Source organism: Lolium perenne, chromosome 5, assembly GCF_019359855.2.
Source record: "Lolium perenne isolate Kyuss_39 chromosome 5, Kyuss_2.0, whole genome shotgun sequence".
NCBI classification, from domain to species: domain Eukaryota; kingdom Viridiplantae; phylum Streptophyta; class Magnoliopsida; order Poales; family Poaceae; genus Lolium; species Lolium perenne.
In genome coordinates this window covers 231317649-231335532 of record NC_067248.2, presented here as the reverse complement: position 1 = coordinate 231335532, position 17884 = coordinate 231317649, and the positions used below count along the sequence as shown (strand labels likewise).

The window sequence follows — 17884 nt, the reverse complement described above, 5'->3', positions numbered from 1 at the left end:
CTCAACCATGCATACTTTTCCGATTGTGAGAGAAGTTTCTTTGAGCTTGGGCTCACTGCACACTCCATCTGGGGTGTTCATAGGTGCATCAAGATTGCAAGAGAAGTTTTTTGAATATACATTTAATGAATTATTATTAAATTTTAATTTTTTAAAACTTTTAGATAGCTAAAAAAGGATCTATTTTTTCCTACGTTATAGTTGTAATGTTTCATTTTTTTTACAAGTAGCTAACCGAACCTGCCGCTTGGTAGATCCACAAAATTTCAAATCCATACTTTACATAGTTTGTGAGATAAAAAAAAAAATAGACAAATTTTTAAAAGTACTAGTATGGACGTGTAGTGAGCACCTGCTCGACCACACTTTTCTGATTTTGGATCACACTGAGACTGAGAGCACGAGGAATCTCCAAACGGTCTTTAAGTACAGGCCTATCTAGTGCAGGTTCATTTCCTCTCCTCTGCCTCACCTCGCACCCTCCACTTCCAGCAGGCTCGCAGAGAGCACGCACGCACGTACAGGCGGAGGAACAAGTTACAACCATGGCAGCTCCGGCGTCCGAGCGGTTCGACGTGATCGTGGTGGGCGCGGGCATCATGGGAAGCTGCGCGGCCCACGCGGCGGCGTCCCGGGGCGCGCGCGTGCTCCTGCTGGAGCGCTTCGACCTGCTGCACCAGCTCGGCTCGTCGCACGGCGAGTCCCGCACCATCCGCGCCACCTACCCGCAGCCGCACTACCCGCCGCTGGTCCGCCTCTCGCGCCGCCTCTGGGACGACGCCCAGCGCGACGCCGGATACTCCGTGCTCACGCCCACGCCGCACGTCGACCTGGGGCCTAAGGACGATCCCGCGTTCGTCGCCGCCGTCGCTAACGGTGGAGCCACGGAGCTCGCCGCCGGCGAGGGTGGAGCCAGGCCAAAGTGGGCGGAGGTGTTCAGGGTGCCGGAAGGGTGGACGATGGCGAGCAGCAAGTTGGGCGGGGTGATGAAGGCGACCAAGGCCGTGGCCATGTTCCAGGCGCTCGCCGTCAAGATGGGCGCCGTCGTCAGGGACAGGGCCGAGGTGGTCGACGTCGCCAGGAAGCAAGGTGAGTGATGCCACGCATGTCGCACGTGTTCCTGCTCTCACCGCGAACTAATTTCCTTGGATGCATGCGGCTCTTGCATATGGGATCCACTGGCGACCGGCAAGTTGGCAACCGAGTATGCGGGAGCTAGCGCTTTCGTGGACCATTTATCCGTGAACGTTGCTGTCCTGCAACCTTTTCGTTAGAGACAAATTCTGCTCCTATTTCACAAATTCTGTCCTGATCTTGCTATGTTTAGAACATAAGAAAAACATATTATTTGTATTTACTTATATGGAGGCTTTAATTTACTCGTATATGAACTGTCGTTGTTCTCTAGCTAGCTGTGACGCTTTGAGCATCATAGTTTGGTTCAGCTGATGTACCTGTACCTATACGTCGCTACATGCAAATGTCTCTTTGAATATTGTCTAATTCTTACACTTAATTTTTAGTTGAATCATACCTGTCCAAGATGATTTTTCATTAGAAAAATAGAGACCGCAGCTGTCCAAAATGATAATAATGAAATAAGCATGCATCTTGTCTTTATACTCCCATTTGCCTCATGACATGTAGTGTACTTCATGATTTTGTTTGGTGCGCATAATGGAACCTGCAGGCCACCAGTGAAGCGAGCAGCTATCAGATAGGAGTACTTATCTCCTAGCTATTAAATACATTTAATTAATTGTTAACAAATTATATGAGACCCGGAAGTATTCTGAACTAGAGCAAACTAGAGCTTCAGAAATATTCTCATCGCATATTTTTGTTTGTTGAATCTATGATACTCAGGAGTGGAATACATAAATATTTAAGCATCTTTTCAGACTTGCACTGTGCATCATCATAGCTAATTAAAAAGATAACACAATGTACTACACGAACTGAAATCCATCGACTAACTGAAATTGATCGAATTCCTTGCACACTTTTGGTCAGGAGATGGAACGATCGTGGTTCGGACATCGAGCGGCGAGGAGTTCCATGGCGCCAAGTGCATCATTACCATTGGCGCATGGACGAGCAAGTTGGTGAAGTCCGTCACCGGCACCGACCTCCCCGTTCAGCCGCTCCACGTCCTCATCTGCTACTGGAAGGTCAAACCAGGCCACGAGCACGAGCTCACGACGGAGGCCGGATTTCCGACATTTGCTAGCTACGGTGACCCGTACATCTACAGCACGCCATCGATGGAATACCCTGGCCTAATCAAGATCGCCAGGCACGGTGGGCCACCTTGCGACCCAGACAGCAGGGACTGGGCCATCGGCTCCGGGGAAGGAGGGCTGGTGGATCCTGTGGCGCGGTGGATCGACGAGGTGATGCCAGGAATGGTGGACACCGCCGGCGGGCCTGTTCTCCGGCAGCCGTGCATGTACTCCATGACGCCGGATGAGGACTTCGTGATCGACTTCCTGGGCGGGGAGGAGTTCGGGATGGACGTGGTTGTCGGTGCCGGGTTCTCAGGGCACGGCTTCAAGATGGGGCCGGCGGTAGGAAAGATCCTGGCCGAAATGGCGCTGGACGGCGAGGCAAGGACGGCCGCGGAGGCCGGCGTGGAGCTTCGACACTTCAGGATCGGCCGGTTCAAGGGCAACCCGATGGGGAATGCCATGAGTTTCTGAAATGAAATTATGAAACTGATCTTTATGCGACCGTCGGAATTGATATTGGTTTGTGTTTGTTACAGCTTGTCCAGTGTTAATGTGATATGCACAACTTTTATGTGATTTTATGGTCAATATTTTCATGATTTTTTGAAACGCACGTGACATACTTTTTCTATATCGCAAATATTTTGTTTTTGATATTAATTCACTTAAACTTTTAAAAAGTTGACTAAGTATTATATTGAAAATTTGAACATAATTTGTCTCGACGAGTATTTCTAAATTAATATAATTATTTTTTATATACACATATTGATTTAATATAGAGGACAATGCTACATAGTGGTGTCGTATGTGTGGCTTTGGTGAGGCTGTTCCATAATATGCATTAATGCGATGACATCGACGGAATTTTCCTCGATGCTTAAGAAACAGATATATCTCTAAAAGCTAATCCGTTTTTCATTGTTGGCTTAGTCGCGAGAAGAACTTAAAAACTACATCCAATATTAACATATTTTGGCAACCTATTTTTGTAAATTATTGCTATATTGGTACCACTTACTTTCCCAGTTATACACTACTTACTTGCTAGACTATAACACTTGGTTTCCTTGTTATTTACATCATTCTAGACAAATGCAAGGCTTCATCATTTTTCTATTAAAATGATATCATCCCTTAGCTGTTGGTAGCTAGACACATGAATATGCTCTAGCTCTAATAACATCATAATGTACAAGCACATGTATAAAACTATCTCGCAACAATGCACTTTTACTGTGGAAACTACTTAGTATTAATTAGAAACCACACTCTATGAATCTGACAACTCGTGCGATGATTTTCCAAATCGAGAGCATAGAGCATGTGATTTGAGAGCTTCATCAAGATGAGCTCAGCGGTGTTGGTGCATCGCTTACCAGGTTAACAGTTTAGAAGATATATAAAACATTTTTTGGATTTAGCAATTTATTTGATGATGTTAGCATGACGTCGGAGGTTCATGCACACATACAATCTCTCTATAGGGGAAATCAGAAGAAATGACTAAGTTACATACTTGTCTTAATTAGTTTTCTCGAATAAAAATCAGTGATCAAACATCATGCATATTGAAGACCATATCAACACAAAAACAACATTTATTTATCATGTGGAGAGTGTATGTGCTAACGGGTTTACGTTTCTGAATCCACAGTGTATTATTCTTTAACAAGAACTAACTTTCCAAGTTTTTGCATGTTATCTTCGAGGCAAGACACATGATGTGTACATATTTTCTACTGCAGCGTGCGCTCTGTGTGCAACCATTTGTAGGTGGTAGCTCGGACGTTATACAACTGATATGGGTCTATGGCGCCCCTTTTTGTTTTAACACTTTATATTCTCTTATATTTGGACATAACTTTACAATAGGTGATTTCTTGCACGAACCGACGCAAACAAAATTATATTCCCTTTTGTAACAAACGTACGTTCTTCAACACAGATTCATATCTTCCATTTTGGCACGCCTACCCGTGGGTCGGAGATACCGTGACGAATATGCATGTACACATAGCTCCAAATTAGTTTGTTCTTTCTGTTGTCTCATCTTCAGTCTGGTTGTATCCTACCCATACAGTGCTTGGACCATAGGCCTATTGCTAGCTATGTACAGATGTGCTAGCTTCGATCGATCAAGATCAGCTCATGACTCATGCCTGAGTCAGTTAACAATATCAAGACCTGAAGATGTGCAGATGTGTCCCATTAGGCGCAAGTAAGCTGTGTTTGTCTCACGCAATTATGATTTGTTCAATCAGCTAGCTACAAGTGGTGCATCCAGGTCAAAAAACAAGTGGTGCCTATCGATCCATATCTCCATCGAGAGTTCCTTGTCCAGTTGTCCATAGCAGGTACCGAAATATCTGGTGAAATGCATGGTCCAGCTATCGATCTGGACTCTGTGAGTGAGTGACCTGTAGCTCAGTCGCTGCATGGACTACTGGTAAGTGGTGACTGCCTCGCTTGTTTAGCCACTCCTAGTCATGACGCTGATGGTGATGTCGTTTTCTAGGAGATCGCTAGCTGGACTTGTGCACAGTAGCTAGACAGCACCGGAGACCGTTATGTTGGTCTGAACTGTGCGCCAATTGGGCACGAGGTTCACGTGCCCGATCTGATTGCCGTCCGGCTCTATGTTTGTTGGTGTGGTTTCATAATAGTCTCTTTCGATCTACGGTTGTCATCATTGGTGATGGTTGCTGCTCTGGTGCGCTGGTCCTTTGGGATCTTAGCACGACGACTTCCCGTCTGTCTACTACAACAAGCTCTACTATGACAAGCTTTGCCTGACTCCGGCGATGGAGGGGCGAGGACAGCGGCGCGCCTTCGGCTCGTGCTAGTGTTTGTAGTCGTCGCTAGGTGGTCCGAATACCAATTTGTAATTTTCTTTACTTTTTGGGTTATTTGTACTACTGTTGATGGTTATTAATAGATCGGTGGATTTCTCGCAAAAACAAAATCTCCTGATTTACTTGTAAAAAACTGTTAAAGGAGGTACAATCTTCTCCTTTATACATAGAGGCAAAGTTTAAAGAGGAAGGACACCGAAGCAAAAGTCGTTTATATTATGTTAGGTTAAACAGTGGCTAGGATCTAGAGGTCCGTTGGCCCCTTATAAGAGGAGTGCTTCGGTGTCCCTCCTCAACTCCATTGTTTTGAAAAGTTGAAGCCGCTTTAGTTTTTTTTAAATATGTGGAGCAACTCCAGCTTTTGGTACAAATATGTGGAGTTGGTTCCGCGGAACAGAAAAACACGAAGATGTTGTTTATTTATGTCCCACTGCCACCGATAAGTCACCAAAACGTTACACAAGCATTATCTTTCTCCTCCCTCTCCCGGGCATGTTTTCAAACCCCCTGATTCTTTCCCAATTTCCGCCACCGAATCGAGGCCGCCAACGAACGAATCAACATACCTTCCGCTGGAGTCAAACTTTTCTGGTTCGTTCTTGCTGGCGCGCAAATCGAGTTGTAGCTCGCTGCCGCCGATGCCAGAAGTGTGCTGTGGCCGCCTCAACCAACTTCTTCCTAGGTGAGGCGGCGTGGGAAAACAAAAGGGGGGGGGGGGTCTTATCCATTACATCCATGGAGCATTGGCAAATCGGGAAGGAGAGTGAGGGGAAAAAAGACGTGAGTAACGGTTCTGGTCACTTATTGGTGGCAGTGGGACATAAATAAACAACATCTCCGTGTTTTCCTGTTCCGCGGAACTAACTCCACGTATTTGTACCAAAAGCTAGAGCAGCTCCACATATTCTATATAAAAAAAGCTGAAGCGGCTCCAACTTTTCAGAACAATGGAGCTATGTGGGGGGGGGGGGGGGGGGGGACACCGAAGCACTCCTCCCCTTATAATTGTGTATAATTACACAACTCCATCAATGAATACAATACATGAGCTATTTCTCCAACCTACAAAGATCGATGTTGGATTTTTTTGATAATGGACGCTTAATTAATTAAAAGGTTTAGCCATTAAGGTCGATGTTGGAATGTACATGTGACAGTGTATGAATTAAGCTATATTTGGATTTGTGTTTAGCGTACAGTTTGATGTTTCAATTAAAGAACGTTTAACTCGGGTCTAGTATATGTTGGTAAAATAGATTTTGCAAAGCTAATAGGCAAGAAACTAGATCACCAGTGTGGGGTCGTCCGATGCTTGTAAGAGCATGTCTAACAGACCCCTTATTTTTCTGCCCCCTAAAACGCGAGTAGAGGGTCCTGTATTCACTTTTCACCCCCTCAAAACAGGGTTTTTGACAAATTAGAATATTTTGTTTTACGGGGTGGGGATACGGGGTATGCTAGCTCGGACGAGTTTTCAACCCCTGAAAACAGGGTTTTTGACAAATTAGATATTAGAACCAACACAACATTCACATTGAATAAAAGTTTTAAATCACACAATAATCGTCATAATTATTACAACAATGTTTTTCGGAACTGCCAACAAATGTTCGAATGGAAGAATTAAACAAATAATAAATGTTATCGCAATCAAACAATCAAGATAGTTGTTACACACATACAACAATAGAAAATGAATGTAAAAACTCATCGGCCATGCAACTGCCAGTGGTGATACCTTCTACGGAAGAGGCGGGGAGGATAGGTCGGTACCTCGGCAAAATAATCTTGCATCAGCTGTTCGTGGCCGAGTGCGCGGTTCTGCGGAATGCACATACGCCCCATAGTGGATCCTTTCCTCTGATCCAGCAGCTTGGTGCGGTCCTCCATGTGCTTCGTGCCGAACAGGAGCAACATAATCTCCGTGTCGTCGTCGTTCAGCAGCTCGTCGAGGTCCGAATCGTCGGAATCCGACAAGGACCAATCGGTCGACGAATCCTCCAAATCCGCCATATACACATCCTCCGAAGCCATCTACCACGGTGAAGCATAGATCAACCTCCAAACAAGTTCATTGTGATGAAATCATGTTGATCATCAGCCATGTAATTAAACTAGTCTGAACTGATCACACCCTACAGCCTTGTCTTATCAGGCGGCGTCTTTGTCAAAAAACGACATCCGCACGCTAACTTGATCAGATTTTAGCTCTAGTTGCCAACTAAGCCATGTGTTTGATCGCGATGGTCCTGATTTGTCCCATCAGCTAGCTAGGTTGTTGTGCTGCTATATTGCATCATCGCACGCTCATCTGCTTCCCACCCATCCGTATATATCTTCGAGCATTGCTTGTCTGTATTAGAGCCAAAAATATCTGACGAGATCGACGATCAATGGCGCAGCGAAGCACAACCATAGCTGTCGATCTGGATCAGTGACCTGTCTGTCACTCGCGACTATACTAATGGTGTAGTCAAGAGTCGCGGATACTGATGCCCGATGGAGATGGTGCCCTCGTTTTCAAGGGCGCACGGAGAGGCTAGACTTGTGCACATTGGACGCCGACCTTATTGCGTTATAATAACCCCAAATCTATTTTGTGCTAGAGCACTATCTCGCCTTACAGCGTGCCCTCCTCTCTGGCTCGTCTGATGACGATCGTGTGGTCCCGCGTCTCACTAGTGTACCACACGCGCACCCATCATCCGAACTGGTCCGGCGGTCAAAGGCGACAACGGATTTTGTGCAGCCCAGGGTAGAAAAATTTTCCCAATTCCCCTTCCCTTCTCTTCCCCGGCGAGCTCCACTGGTTGCTGCCGGAGTGCTCCACGGCGACGACGAGACGGCGGTTATTGAGGAGAGGTGTGGCGTCCCTTCCGCGCTCCCCTCGGCGTCCGTCCATCCTCGCGTCACCTCCGCCTCAACCGGCCGCGTCCGCGCCGGAACGAGATCCTTTGTGGGCGGCCGGACGGCGGAGAAGGCGCGTCAGCTGCGGGCCTGGATGGTGGAGACGGAGAGCTTCCACGATGCCATGTACCACTCCGCCATCGCCGTCGCACCCTCGGTGAGTTATCGTGCATGATTTCCGTGTCCCTTATTTTGGCGGCGCTGCTGCTGTCCTCTCCAGCCGCGGATGCGCGCATCCTGAGCGTGTATACCAGCGACGACTGGCAGAGCGCAGACGTCACCTTCTACGGCGGCAGCGACGCCTCTGCACCATAGGTGCTAGTTGCACATGGCGAGGTGCCTGATTTGAGAGAGACGCGAGTCGATCCATTTTGTCCACAACCAGAATCATGGAGGATGTAACAATAGAAGTTTTTATACATCCTGAATGGTCGAATGATATAACAAAAGTAAACTTTTTACATCCAAAATTATGGAAGGATGGGATAATATTATTTCGCCCAATTCTAGATGAAATATTTTTGGAACTAGATGTACCTGAACTATTTCTTTACATCTGGAGATGGAAGCTCAAGGTGTATTTCCCCAACTTTGGGTGTAATTTATTTTTCAGTTAGATGTAATTTTTGTTATTTTTCTACATCCAGAGATGGAAGCTCAAGGTGTATTTCCTTACTTTTTGGTGTAATTTTTTTCAATTAGATGTAATTGTTGTTATTTTTCTACATCCGGAGATGTAATTTATTTTTCAATTAGATGTATTTTTTTTCTTATTTTTCTACATTCGGAGATAGGAAAAATCAAGGTGTAGAACAGTACTACAATATTTTTTTACTTTCACAGTAGGAATGTATTTTTGGTACTCATTTGTTTCCCAAATAAATTTTGCAATTAACAACGGACTAGTGATTAGAAGATGTGTTGGTCCAGCGCAGCTCTCTGGATCATACAAAGAGTAATATTTTCCTCATGTGCGCTACTGGATCCGGAGCGAGCGGGTGGTCAGGGAACCCGGGACCACAACTTTCTATTTTTGGAACGTATTAGACTTGGTGGCTGTTTATTTCTATTTTTGGGGAGGGCACCACGAAAGACTAAATGGTGCTATAGCACCGTGTAGGCACGTCCTTATAATAAGCCAAATAATTTTGTACGATTGGTGTTCACGTGTCCTAATCCGGCCCCAGGCCGTCCGAATCTGCTTATCGTCGTGTTGCTTCTACAATTGACTAGCAAACGTTGACGGATCACTGTCAGGTACTAGAGTACTTCCCAAGTATTCATGTCCACAATTATGAATTTCATGCGGTTTCCGGTTAATGGCTGGGGAGAAAATCAATCAATATCCTTTTTCTTTGAGGTAGCATGTCTAAAGCAGGAAGGGTTTTGTGAGATGCACGAGGGTAGGCTTCTGCTGAAGGGGCTAACCTGACTGAGAGATGATAAAATAAGATCTGCCACCTTCGTCAATACCTTTAAGGTAGGGCTTGTAACTTGAGTAGGGCTTACAAAAAAAAAAGGAAACCTCTCTACTTAATACTCCCTCCTTACCACAATGACAATATAGTGCTGTAAAAATCACTTTACAGCGCGCTCTATCCATGTTTTGTGCGTGAGGGTATATTCACCTCCAACAGAAGCTCTAAACCTTGGAGCTGTAAAAATCCGTAGTTGTTTCTGCGCGCGACGGATACAACGCGCTCTTTCCGGCGCGGTAGATATAGTGCACAACATAACGCTTTTGCCCCAAGCTGTATTTTACAGTGCGAGATAGAGCGCTTGTTGGAGCATAATTTTGCGCCCACGCGCTAAACCAGCCACTTTTTTGGATACAGCGCGGGATAGAGCGTCTGTTGGAGATGCTCTAAGATTTTTGAAAAAGTAAAACGGTGTTAACTTTCACCATGTTTTTCGAGAAAATTATATGCGCCTACCTTACCAAATGTATACCATGCGAAAATAGAGATCCTAAGGAATCTAGTGGCATTAATTTGGTATTCTAGACACTACGGGAACCGGTCAAGGTGCCGATGGCCACCATGCCGTCGGCATAGATAGAATTGCCGTCGGCACCCTGTGCCGACGGCAGCCGTCGGCACAATACATTCTTGGCACAGACCCAGTTACAGTCGGCACATATTAGCCGTCGGTACTGCATCTTGTGCTGACGGCAAAGTCGTCGGCATAGAAATAACGCCGTTTGACAATTCTGGTTCGATTTTTTTTAAAGAAAATTGTTTTTCCCAATTTTTTTAAGCTCTAACATAGATCATTTTAACTCTAACTACACTTAATATTAATATTAGGTCAAATTTCACTCATGGTCAAATTTTCCGGTCGGTCACCCATCCGCACACTACTCCACCCTAGCACGCTTAACTTCTCTGTTCCATCTAGACTAGCTTCCATGAAAGAAATGACACCTTGCTGACAATAGTACCATATCAATCCTATTAACCTATACTCTTTGATGTTGCACATCTTTATTTTTTTGAATTTCAACCAATTACCCACTTAAACTACAATGAATAAGTATATTAATCTTGAATTCAAATGACAATAAAATGATTTATTTTTTTCCTTTTCTATTTAATATGTAATAATTAATATCTTTAAATCCGTAAAACATAATTTGATAAATAATATGTCTAAATCGACCAGAAAAATGAGAGGAATCCAAATATGACTTTATATATTATATTTTGAACCTAAAAATGATTTTTTCAAAAAATCATGAGGATTAGATATGTACTTGTAGTTCAAATCTGACTGACTTTCTACCGGTTGGAAGAAAACATTTAAGATGCCTCGGTTGGGAAATTATGCATTTAAGGTGGTCTAGTATTTTTTTAAAATGAAGTGGTATCATTGTGAAACTTTAATTTGGTGGCTGCTTCACAAAATACTTTATTTTCGGACACCAAAAAATGGAAAATGGCTTTTTCGTGCGATGAAAAGGAAAACTTCGTTCTGCACCATCGTAAGACATACCAAGATGCACATGTGTGCATAATATGGTCACATTATCACAAACTATGCCGCGATTATATCCATAATATTGGTCGTTTGACCTAAATATCATGAAACCTCGAACATGATAGCTTATTTTGTGAAGGATATTTTGTGATGTTTGTAATTTTCCAACTTTAATATTTTTCCTTGCAACTATGACACATAATATGACACCACGCGAAGGTTTCACATTGTTTGAATCGTTTTCGAATTTTTTTTGCCCGTTTCAAACTATATTCAGAACGGCGGGCAAGAAGATCCTTTGCCCGGGGCTGAGGCTCGCCAACTTGCACTGGATCTCTGATGAAATAGCATGTTGTGAACCTAAAAATTATTTTTACAAAAAATCTTGAGTATTATATCGTGCACCAGTAGTTCAAATCTGGTCGGCCTCCTACCAATTCGGCAGGAATTTGTCTTTTTCATGAGGGGTGGACGGAAAGGTTCCAGATAGACCGGTTAAGAAATCGTCCATCTTATGTGGTCTAGTATTTTTTAAAAATATTGATACCAATGTGAAATTTTAATTTGGTGGTTGCTTCACAAAACATCCTGTTTTCGACACCTCAAAAATGAAAAATGGTTTTTTCGTGCGATGAAATCAAAAACTTCCTCCTGCAACATCGTAGACATCCAAAGATGCACATGTGTGCACAATATGAGCACATTATGATAAACTATGTGACGATTCTAGCCATAACATTGGTTGTTCGGTGTGAAAGCCATAAAACATCGGAGCTCATTTTTCGAAGGTTTTTTGAGATATTTGCAATATTCCGTGTTTGATATTTTTCCAAGATAGATCTTATTTTTCTGAAAATTTTGATATATTATTTGTATTTTTATAAATTATAATGATTTAGTTATGATTTTTCGAAGATTAATGTGGTATAATGGAAAATAGCTATGCCGACGGCAAAGCCGTCGGCACACGGCTGTAGCCGTCGGCACAGGCCTGACGCTGTTACCTCGCCGTCACGGCGGAGAGGCTGTGCCGACGGTCGAAACTGTGCCTACGGTTGCCATCGGCACAGATCTTCATGTGCCCACGGCTGACCTGCTGGCTTGGCCAGAACGGGTCCTGTGCCGACGGCCCCGATATTTTGCCGTCGGCACATGATCTGGCCGTCGGCACCTCGGCGCGTTCCCGTAGTGAGATATTAATATTTTTTCTACATATTTAGTTAAACTTTACATCTTTGAATTTTAAAAAAAATTCTTATACGCGCTACATTTTGGTAAAGAAGGAGTATCATATTATCACACAGATCCTAGACCGTAAGGCTGGACATATCCCTCTCACTCAATCAGAAAGAGACACAATGGGAGATGCTAATGAAAATATATCTAGCTTAAAATGCAATGGGCAATTCAAATGTCCCAACGGGTAAAAGTTAAGCACGTTCAAGAGGGTGACAAAAACAATAAATATTTTTAACTTATTACAAATAACAAACATAGAAGGAAGAAAAATTTCCAATTGGAATAAGACAAATGTACGATAGTCGGACAAGAAAATTTAGAGGTGTATATTACATAATTTATAACAAGTTGTTTGGCCACCTTTAGACATCATTTTTTATTTAATGTAAATGGAGACTCGTGATATCATACGATTATCAATGGAAGAAAATAATATCTTTATAGCAGCTACTGATGAGAAGAAATTGTACGAGGCAATTATGCAAATGGAAAGAACAAAACACCTAGACAAGATGGGTACCTGCAGAGCTCTATTAAAAGTGTTGGGTAATAAAAATTTATAGAATGGCGATGTTTTAAAATTCCAAGATGTGGAGTTACCTATGTTCTATCTTGGTTCGGTACTATGATACTTCTTGTGGAAAAAGAAGATGTCATTCAAAATCAGGAATATAGATCAATTTGTCTACTAAATGTGAGCTTCAAGGTTTTTACTGAAGTGGTGGCCAAAAACCAAATTACTGGCATTGATTACAAAGTGGTCAGACCAACGACTCAAACGATCTTTATGCTAGGCTGACATATTGTTGAAGGAGTAGTTGTTATTCATGAAACAATTCAAGCACTTCATATGAAGAAAATGGATGGGGTTTTATTAAAACTTGATTTTGAAAAACAATATGATAAAATAAAATATCATTTCCTTCAATAAATATTGATGATGAAAGGATTTTATCCCATATGGTGTAATTGGATAGACCATTTTATTTACCAAGGAAGTGTGGGCATCAAAGTCAATGATGATACTAGACACTACACCCGTACTTACAAAGGATTAAGACAGGATGATCCGCTATCACTAATATTTTTTTAATTTAGTTGCGGACATGGTAGTCATTCTAATTTCTAGAGAAAAAGAAAATGGTCAAGTAGATGGGATCATACGTCATTTAGTGAAAGGCGGGGTATCTCTTTTTGAATATGCATAAGACATGATTATATTCATGGATCATAATTTAGAAATATCTCTGGATATGAAGTTATTTCTTTGCATTTTTGAAGAGCTACTGGGCTAAAAGTTAATTTTCATAAGAGTAAGATGATTTGTTTTGGTAAAGCAAAGGTAATTGAGGAAAAATACAAATTATTAGTTGGTTAAGTATCTAGTGCTTTTCCTTAGATATTTGGGGATACCTATTCACTTTCATTAATTACGGAAAATCGATGGAAACCTGTTGAGTTATGAGAAGAATTTGAGTAGTTGGATTGAAAAAATTTATTGTTGTATGGTGACCAATTAGTACTCATCATCTGTGTTTTAACTAGTTTCCTTAAGTTTATGTTATCTTTCCTTGAATTATCCATGGTGGTAAAATATTAAATTTTTAGATCTTGATTTTTTTTTTTGCAAAGTGATGGCCATAGGAGAAAATATAGGCTGAGCAGTATATAATTTTTCAACTGAAGGACCAATTGGGCTAGGTATTGAGATTTTGGAGATATATAAAAAGATATTTTCTTAGTAAGTGGTATTCAAACATCTTAATGAAAATGGTGTGTGTGGCAGAAGCTATTACACAACAAATGTTTACCAAAAAAACTTGTACCTAGAATTGACCAAGCTCACAAATTTTTTGAAGGTATCGATGCAAGTTAAATATGAGCTTTGTAAGAGGGGTGATTTTTTCCATTGGTCACGGGGAAAACACCTAGTTTTGGAAGATAACGGGTTAGGTGATACCCCTTTGGCGCATAATTACCCTGTCCTTTATAACATAACACAACAGGAATAAGTTTTAGGTACTAATGTTATGTCAAGTAATAACCATTTAAATATAAGTAATTCAAAGGCATTGACGGGCAACTATGGTTTAGTTGGTTGCATCTAGTACATCTTATGGACATAGAACTGGCGGAGGAAGAGCACATACTTACGTGAAAGTAACTGCATCTGGAGCTTTTACATCCAAATCAATGTACTTGGACTTAACTAATGGTCACACTAGATACCTACGGCAAGTATATTTGGAACCTCAAGGTCCTACTGAAATTAGAATATTTATGTGGTTCCTTAGTAGCAAGGTAATTTAGTTGAATTGAATTGAAATGGTGGCAAAAAAGTGTTGCCTTTGTGATAAAGACAAGGCAATACACACCTATTCACTCAATGTCCTTTTGCTAAAAAATTGTGACGCCTATTTCATATGACCTTAGTATTTTTCCACCAGCTAATATCAGAAATATGTTCGGAATCAGTGAATGGTGTTGCTAAATAGGATAAAGCCAATATTTGAGTCAGTGTGTGTGCGCTTTACTATGGCCCTATGAAATGTGGTCTTATCTCTAGCCGGAATTTTTCACAAAGCGAGATCTCCTTCAATTTTTTTAGATGAAATGTGGTCTTATCTCTAGCCGGAAGAGCGACATGAGACTGCGGATTCAAAGAGCAACTGATTACGAGCTTTATACAACAAGTGTGAATGACAGTTTGATAGAAGATTAACATGTTGATGCAAAGACGCTTCAGTTGCTTGTTATTTTTCCATGGCTTATTCATCTAAAAAAATTATGATTCATGAATTTTTAATAAGTTGTAAAACTACCTGCAAAAAACTAATGAAAGAGGCCGGGTGCATCGATTGATGCAGAGGCAAGGGCTTCCCTCTTTTCAAAAAATCAATCGCAAGAAGTATAGTGGGCAATGGCCTACCACTACCGGATTCACACATTTTTTAAAGTATATTTATATTAGACACTTGACAAAGTTTTCTATGCTGGTGCACTCGACAAAGAAATAATTCCTGGCAAAATAAAATAACATAAGCTAACAAAGAAAAATACTCTACAAAGATGAAAAAAACAATCGGTAAAGGTGTTGGACATGTGTACCTGCCCGCCATGGTTGATGGAAATAAAACCGCAGATCCTCTTTTCTGAGTGTTCTCTATAGGGACTCGGAAAATGTTTAACTTTCTGTTCCCCAATTTTTGCCACTGGTTCATTTTTCATGGTAGATCATGATAATGTGCCTATATTCCATCCATGGTGCATCTTCCCATGCCAAATAATACTACCAAAAGTCTTAGATTTTTTTCCCATTTTATTTTGTGAAACAAGTGCAAATGATAAGGTGCAAAATGATACCTCTCTAATTTTCACATAAAGCTGATCATATTGTATGGACAACTCACGAATACTTTGAATTTTCTACCTTTCTAGCTACTTTCGCACATTTAAATGAATTTTGATTAATTTTCCCAAAATAAATTAAATTGGAACTTCAATTGTATTACACGTAGTTTGTTCCTAAAATGCGAATCATTTTAACGTACCAAATATCATTCTATGAAATAACCACAGATGGTCTTGCAAGGTCCACGTCCTTGCTATGATGGAATAGATGTGCCGCCTATTTTGAGCCGGTAAAATAAATTAGAGAAAATAATGAAATTTTATAAAAATGCAATCCAAAGAAAAATTATAACCCTTTGGAATCAAGATTTTATATACATGGACACATATATGGATGTGTCCGGAGAGAGGAGGATCGACTGGTAGACTATCATAGGTGAAAAAGGCCCAACTCAACCCAAAGTCCATATGTAAAGTTCATTATTGCCTCAGCTGGCCCAAAATTCAAGATCCAGCACAGATATCCTCCTATTTTCACGTGTGTGGGAAGAACCATGCTGCCGCCGCTATATTATTGTCACGGAATGCATCGGATACAACCGGATGACATGTGTTATTTCTTAAGTCGTACATACCACAACTAGTAGCTCCAAAGCAACACTCTTTCGGACCATAGATTGCATTGTCCACGAAATATACACGGTCACCACACAGATAATCATCGCAATGGTCATGAGATACAGGGACGGCCTTGGAGCACCTTTGGCTCACAAACAAGACCTGGTCACCGATGCTCGATAACCGTGACCATCGTGACATCTGAAGATCCGCTTCGAACAACTCGAAGGCCGAGATACCATCGTCATGATAGATGTTTCCGTGCCTATGGTTCCATTTGACCATCAGCAACCTCCCACTACGTGAAACCACCAGGAATCGACTCACACCGAGCCAACGGGTGTCACCCGCACTGCCCTTGATCACTAGCTTCGCGGAAGACAACACTACTCCAAGCCCATCGTCCTCGCTAACCCGGTGCACGTAAAGGTCTCCTTGTTCGGCCATGGCATAGATGCTTCCATCGTGGAAGGCTATGTCTTGGTAAGAGGACCCATCAGTGGCGGCCCCCTGTGTGCTCATCGACCACGATGGCGATGTACCAGGGGAGCACGCAATTAGTGGATCCTTGTAACTAGGGATGTTGTCTCTGGTTGTGGCTACGACGAGATCGCTACGGCACACAATGAATTTCGTGACGCAGTATAACCCGGCGCCATGGCGTAGAAGGCTGCCTGGGTCCGGCAGTAGCACGATGGCGCCTGAGAGAGGGTTCTTCAGGAAGTTAAGGCTCTCGGTCGTGTCATGGCGCGACGCTTTCCCGATCATCAGCAGCCAGCTCTCGGAGGAGCACGCGCATTGCGCGAGCTTGCCGGGGCACAGGCGGTGCACCTCGCCGTCAGGGATACTTTGTGCTTTGCCGGTGGAGGAGGTGATGGTCCACGGGAGCGCCGGAGGGAGCACTGGGGCCTGCTGCCGCGCGGCGTGGCGCCAGTGGCGGCAAACGGAGCCGAAGCAGACGCGATCGGCGAGGGAAGGCAGCCGGCGTAGGACGAGCCCAGCGAGATCCACTGGGAGATCTGACCACAAGGACGAGCACATGCTGGCTTCCGGCGGCCGCGGCGCCACGGGAGCGCTGGCTTTGCTTGGACTGGCAGCCATGATCAGATTGATCAATGCAACCCAAAAACCCAACGTACTCTTGTATATGGGTATCATCAGTTCATCACGTATCTACGCTGGGCAACAACCTGATAGAGTTGGTCTACAGGAATCCTCTGCTAGCTTCCATCCGGGTCGGATACGACAGGGAACAAACAGCCGAGTTCTCCACGCTCAAGGAAACTGAGAGCATCTCCAGCCGCGTCTCCCAAATCGTCCCCAAAGCGCGCCGGATTGAGCGTTTGGGGGACGTATTTCGTTGGTACCGCGTTTGGGGGACGTCGCTCTCCAGTCGCGTCCCCTCAAACGTCGCCCCCCAACATTTAAAATAATTTAAATAGATAGAATAAAACTCTTTACTAATATTCAAATCGGTTCAACATAAACAAAATACATATAAAACTTCGAAAAAACATAATTAAATTACATATAAATTATTTTAAACTACTACTTCTTCTTCTTCGATGATGGCCCCGCCTCGTCGTCGTCATCACGGTGGCGCTTCCTGCTCGTCACCTCTTCCGAAGAGGCGGTGTCGGCCGACGCGTCGGAGTCCTCCTCGTTGTCGCCGGTGCTCGCCGGCTGCGCCTTGGCCTTGGCCTTGGCGGT

The 17884-nt window shown here is 43.0% G+C and overlaps 2 protein-coding genes across 2 annotated transcripts; one reads left to right on the top strand and one right to left on the bottom strand.

The window, feature by feature from the left end:
• The first annotated feature begins 449 nt into the window (after positions 1–449).
• On the top strand, positions 450–2837 carry LOC127302209 (probable sarcosine oxidase). The gene is made up of 2 exons (XM_051332616.2): positions 450–1089; positions 2014–2837. The coding sequence occupies exons 1-2, from the start codon at positions 546–548 to the stop codon at positions 2697–2699; spliced, it is 1230 nt and encodes a 409-aa protein (XP_051188576.1). The 5' UTR covers positions 450–545; the 3' UTR covers positions 2700–2837.
• Positions 2838–16090: 13253 nt separating this feature from the next.
• On the bottom strand, positions 16091–17275 carry LOC127304173 (F-box protein At2g26160-like). Its single transcript, XM_051334874.1, has one exon. The coding sequence runs from the start codon at positions 17273–17275 to the stop codon at positions 16091–16093; it is 1185 nt and encodes a 394-aa protein (XP_051190834.1).
• Positions 17276–17884: the final 609 nt, after the last annotated feature.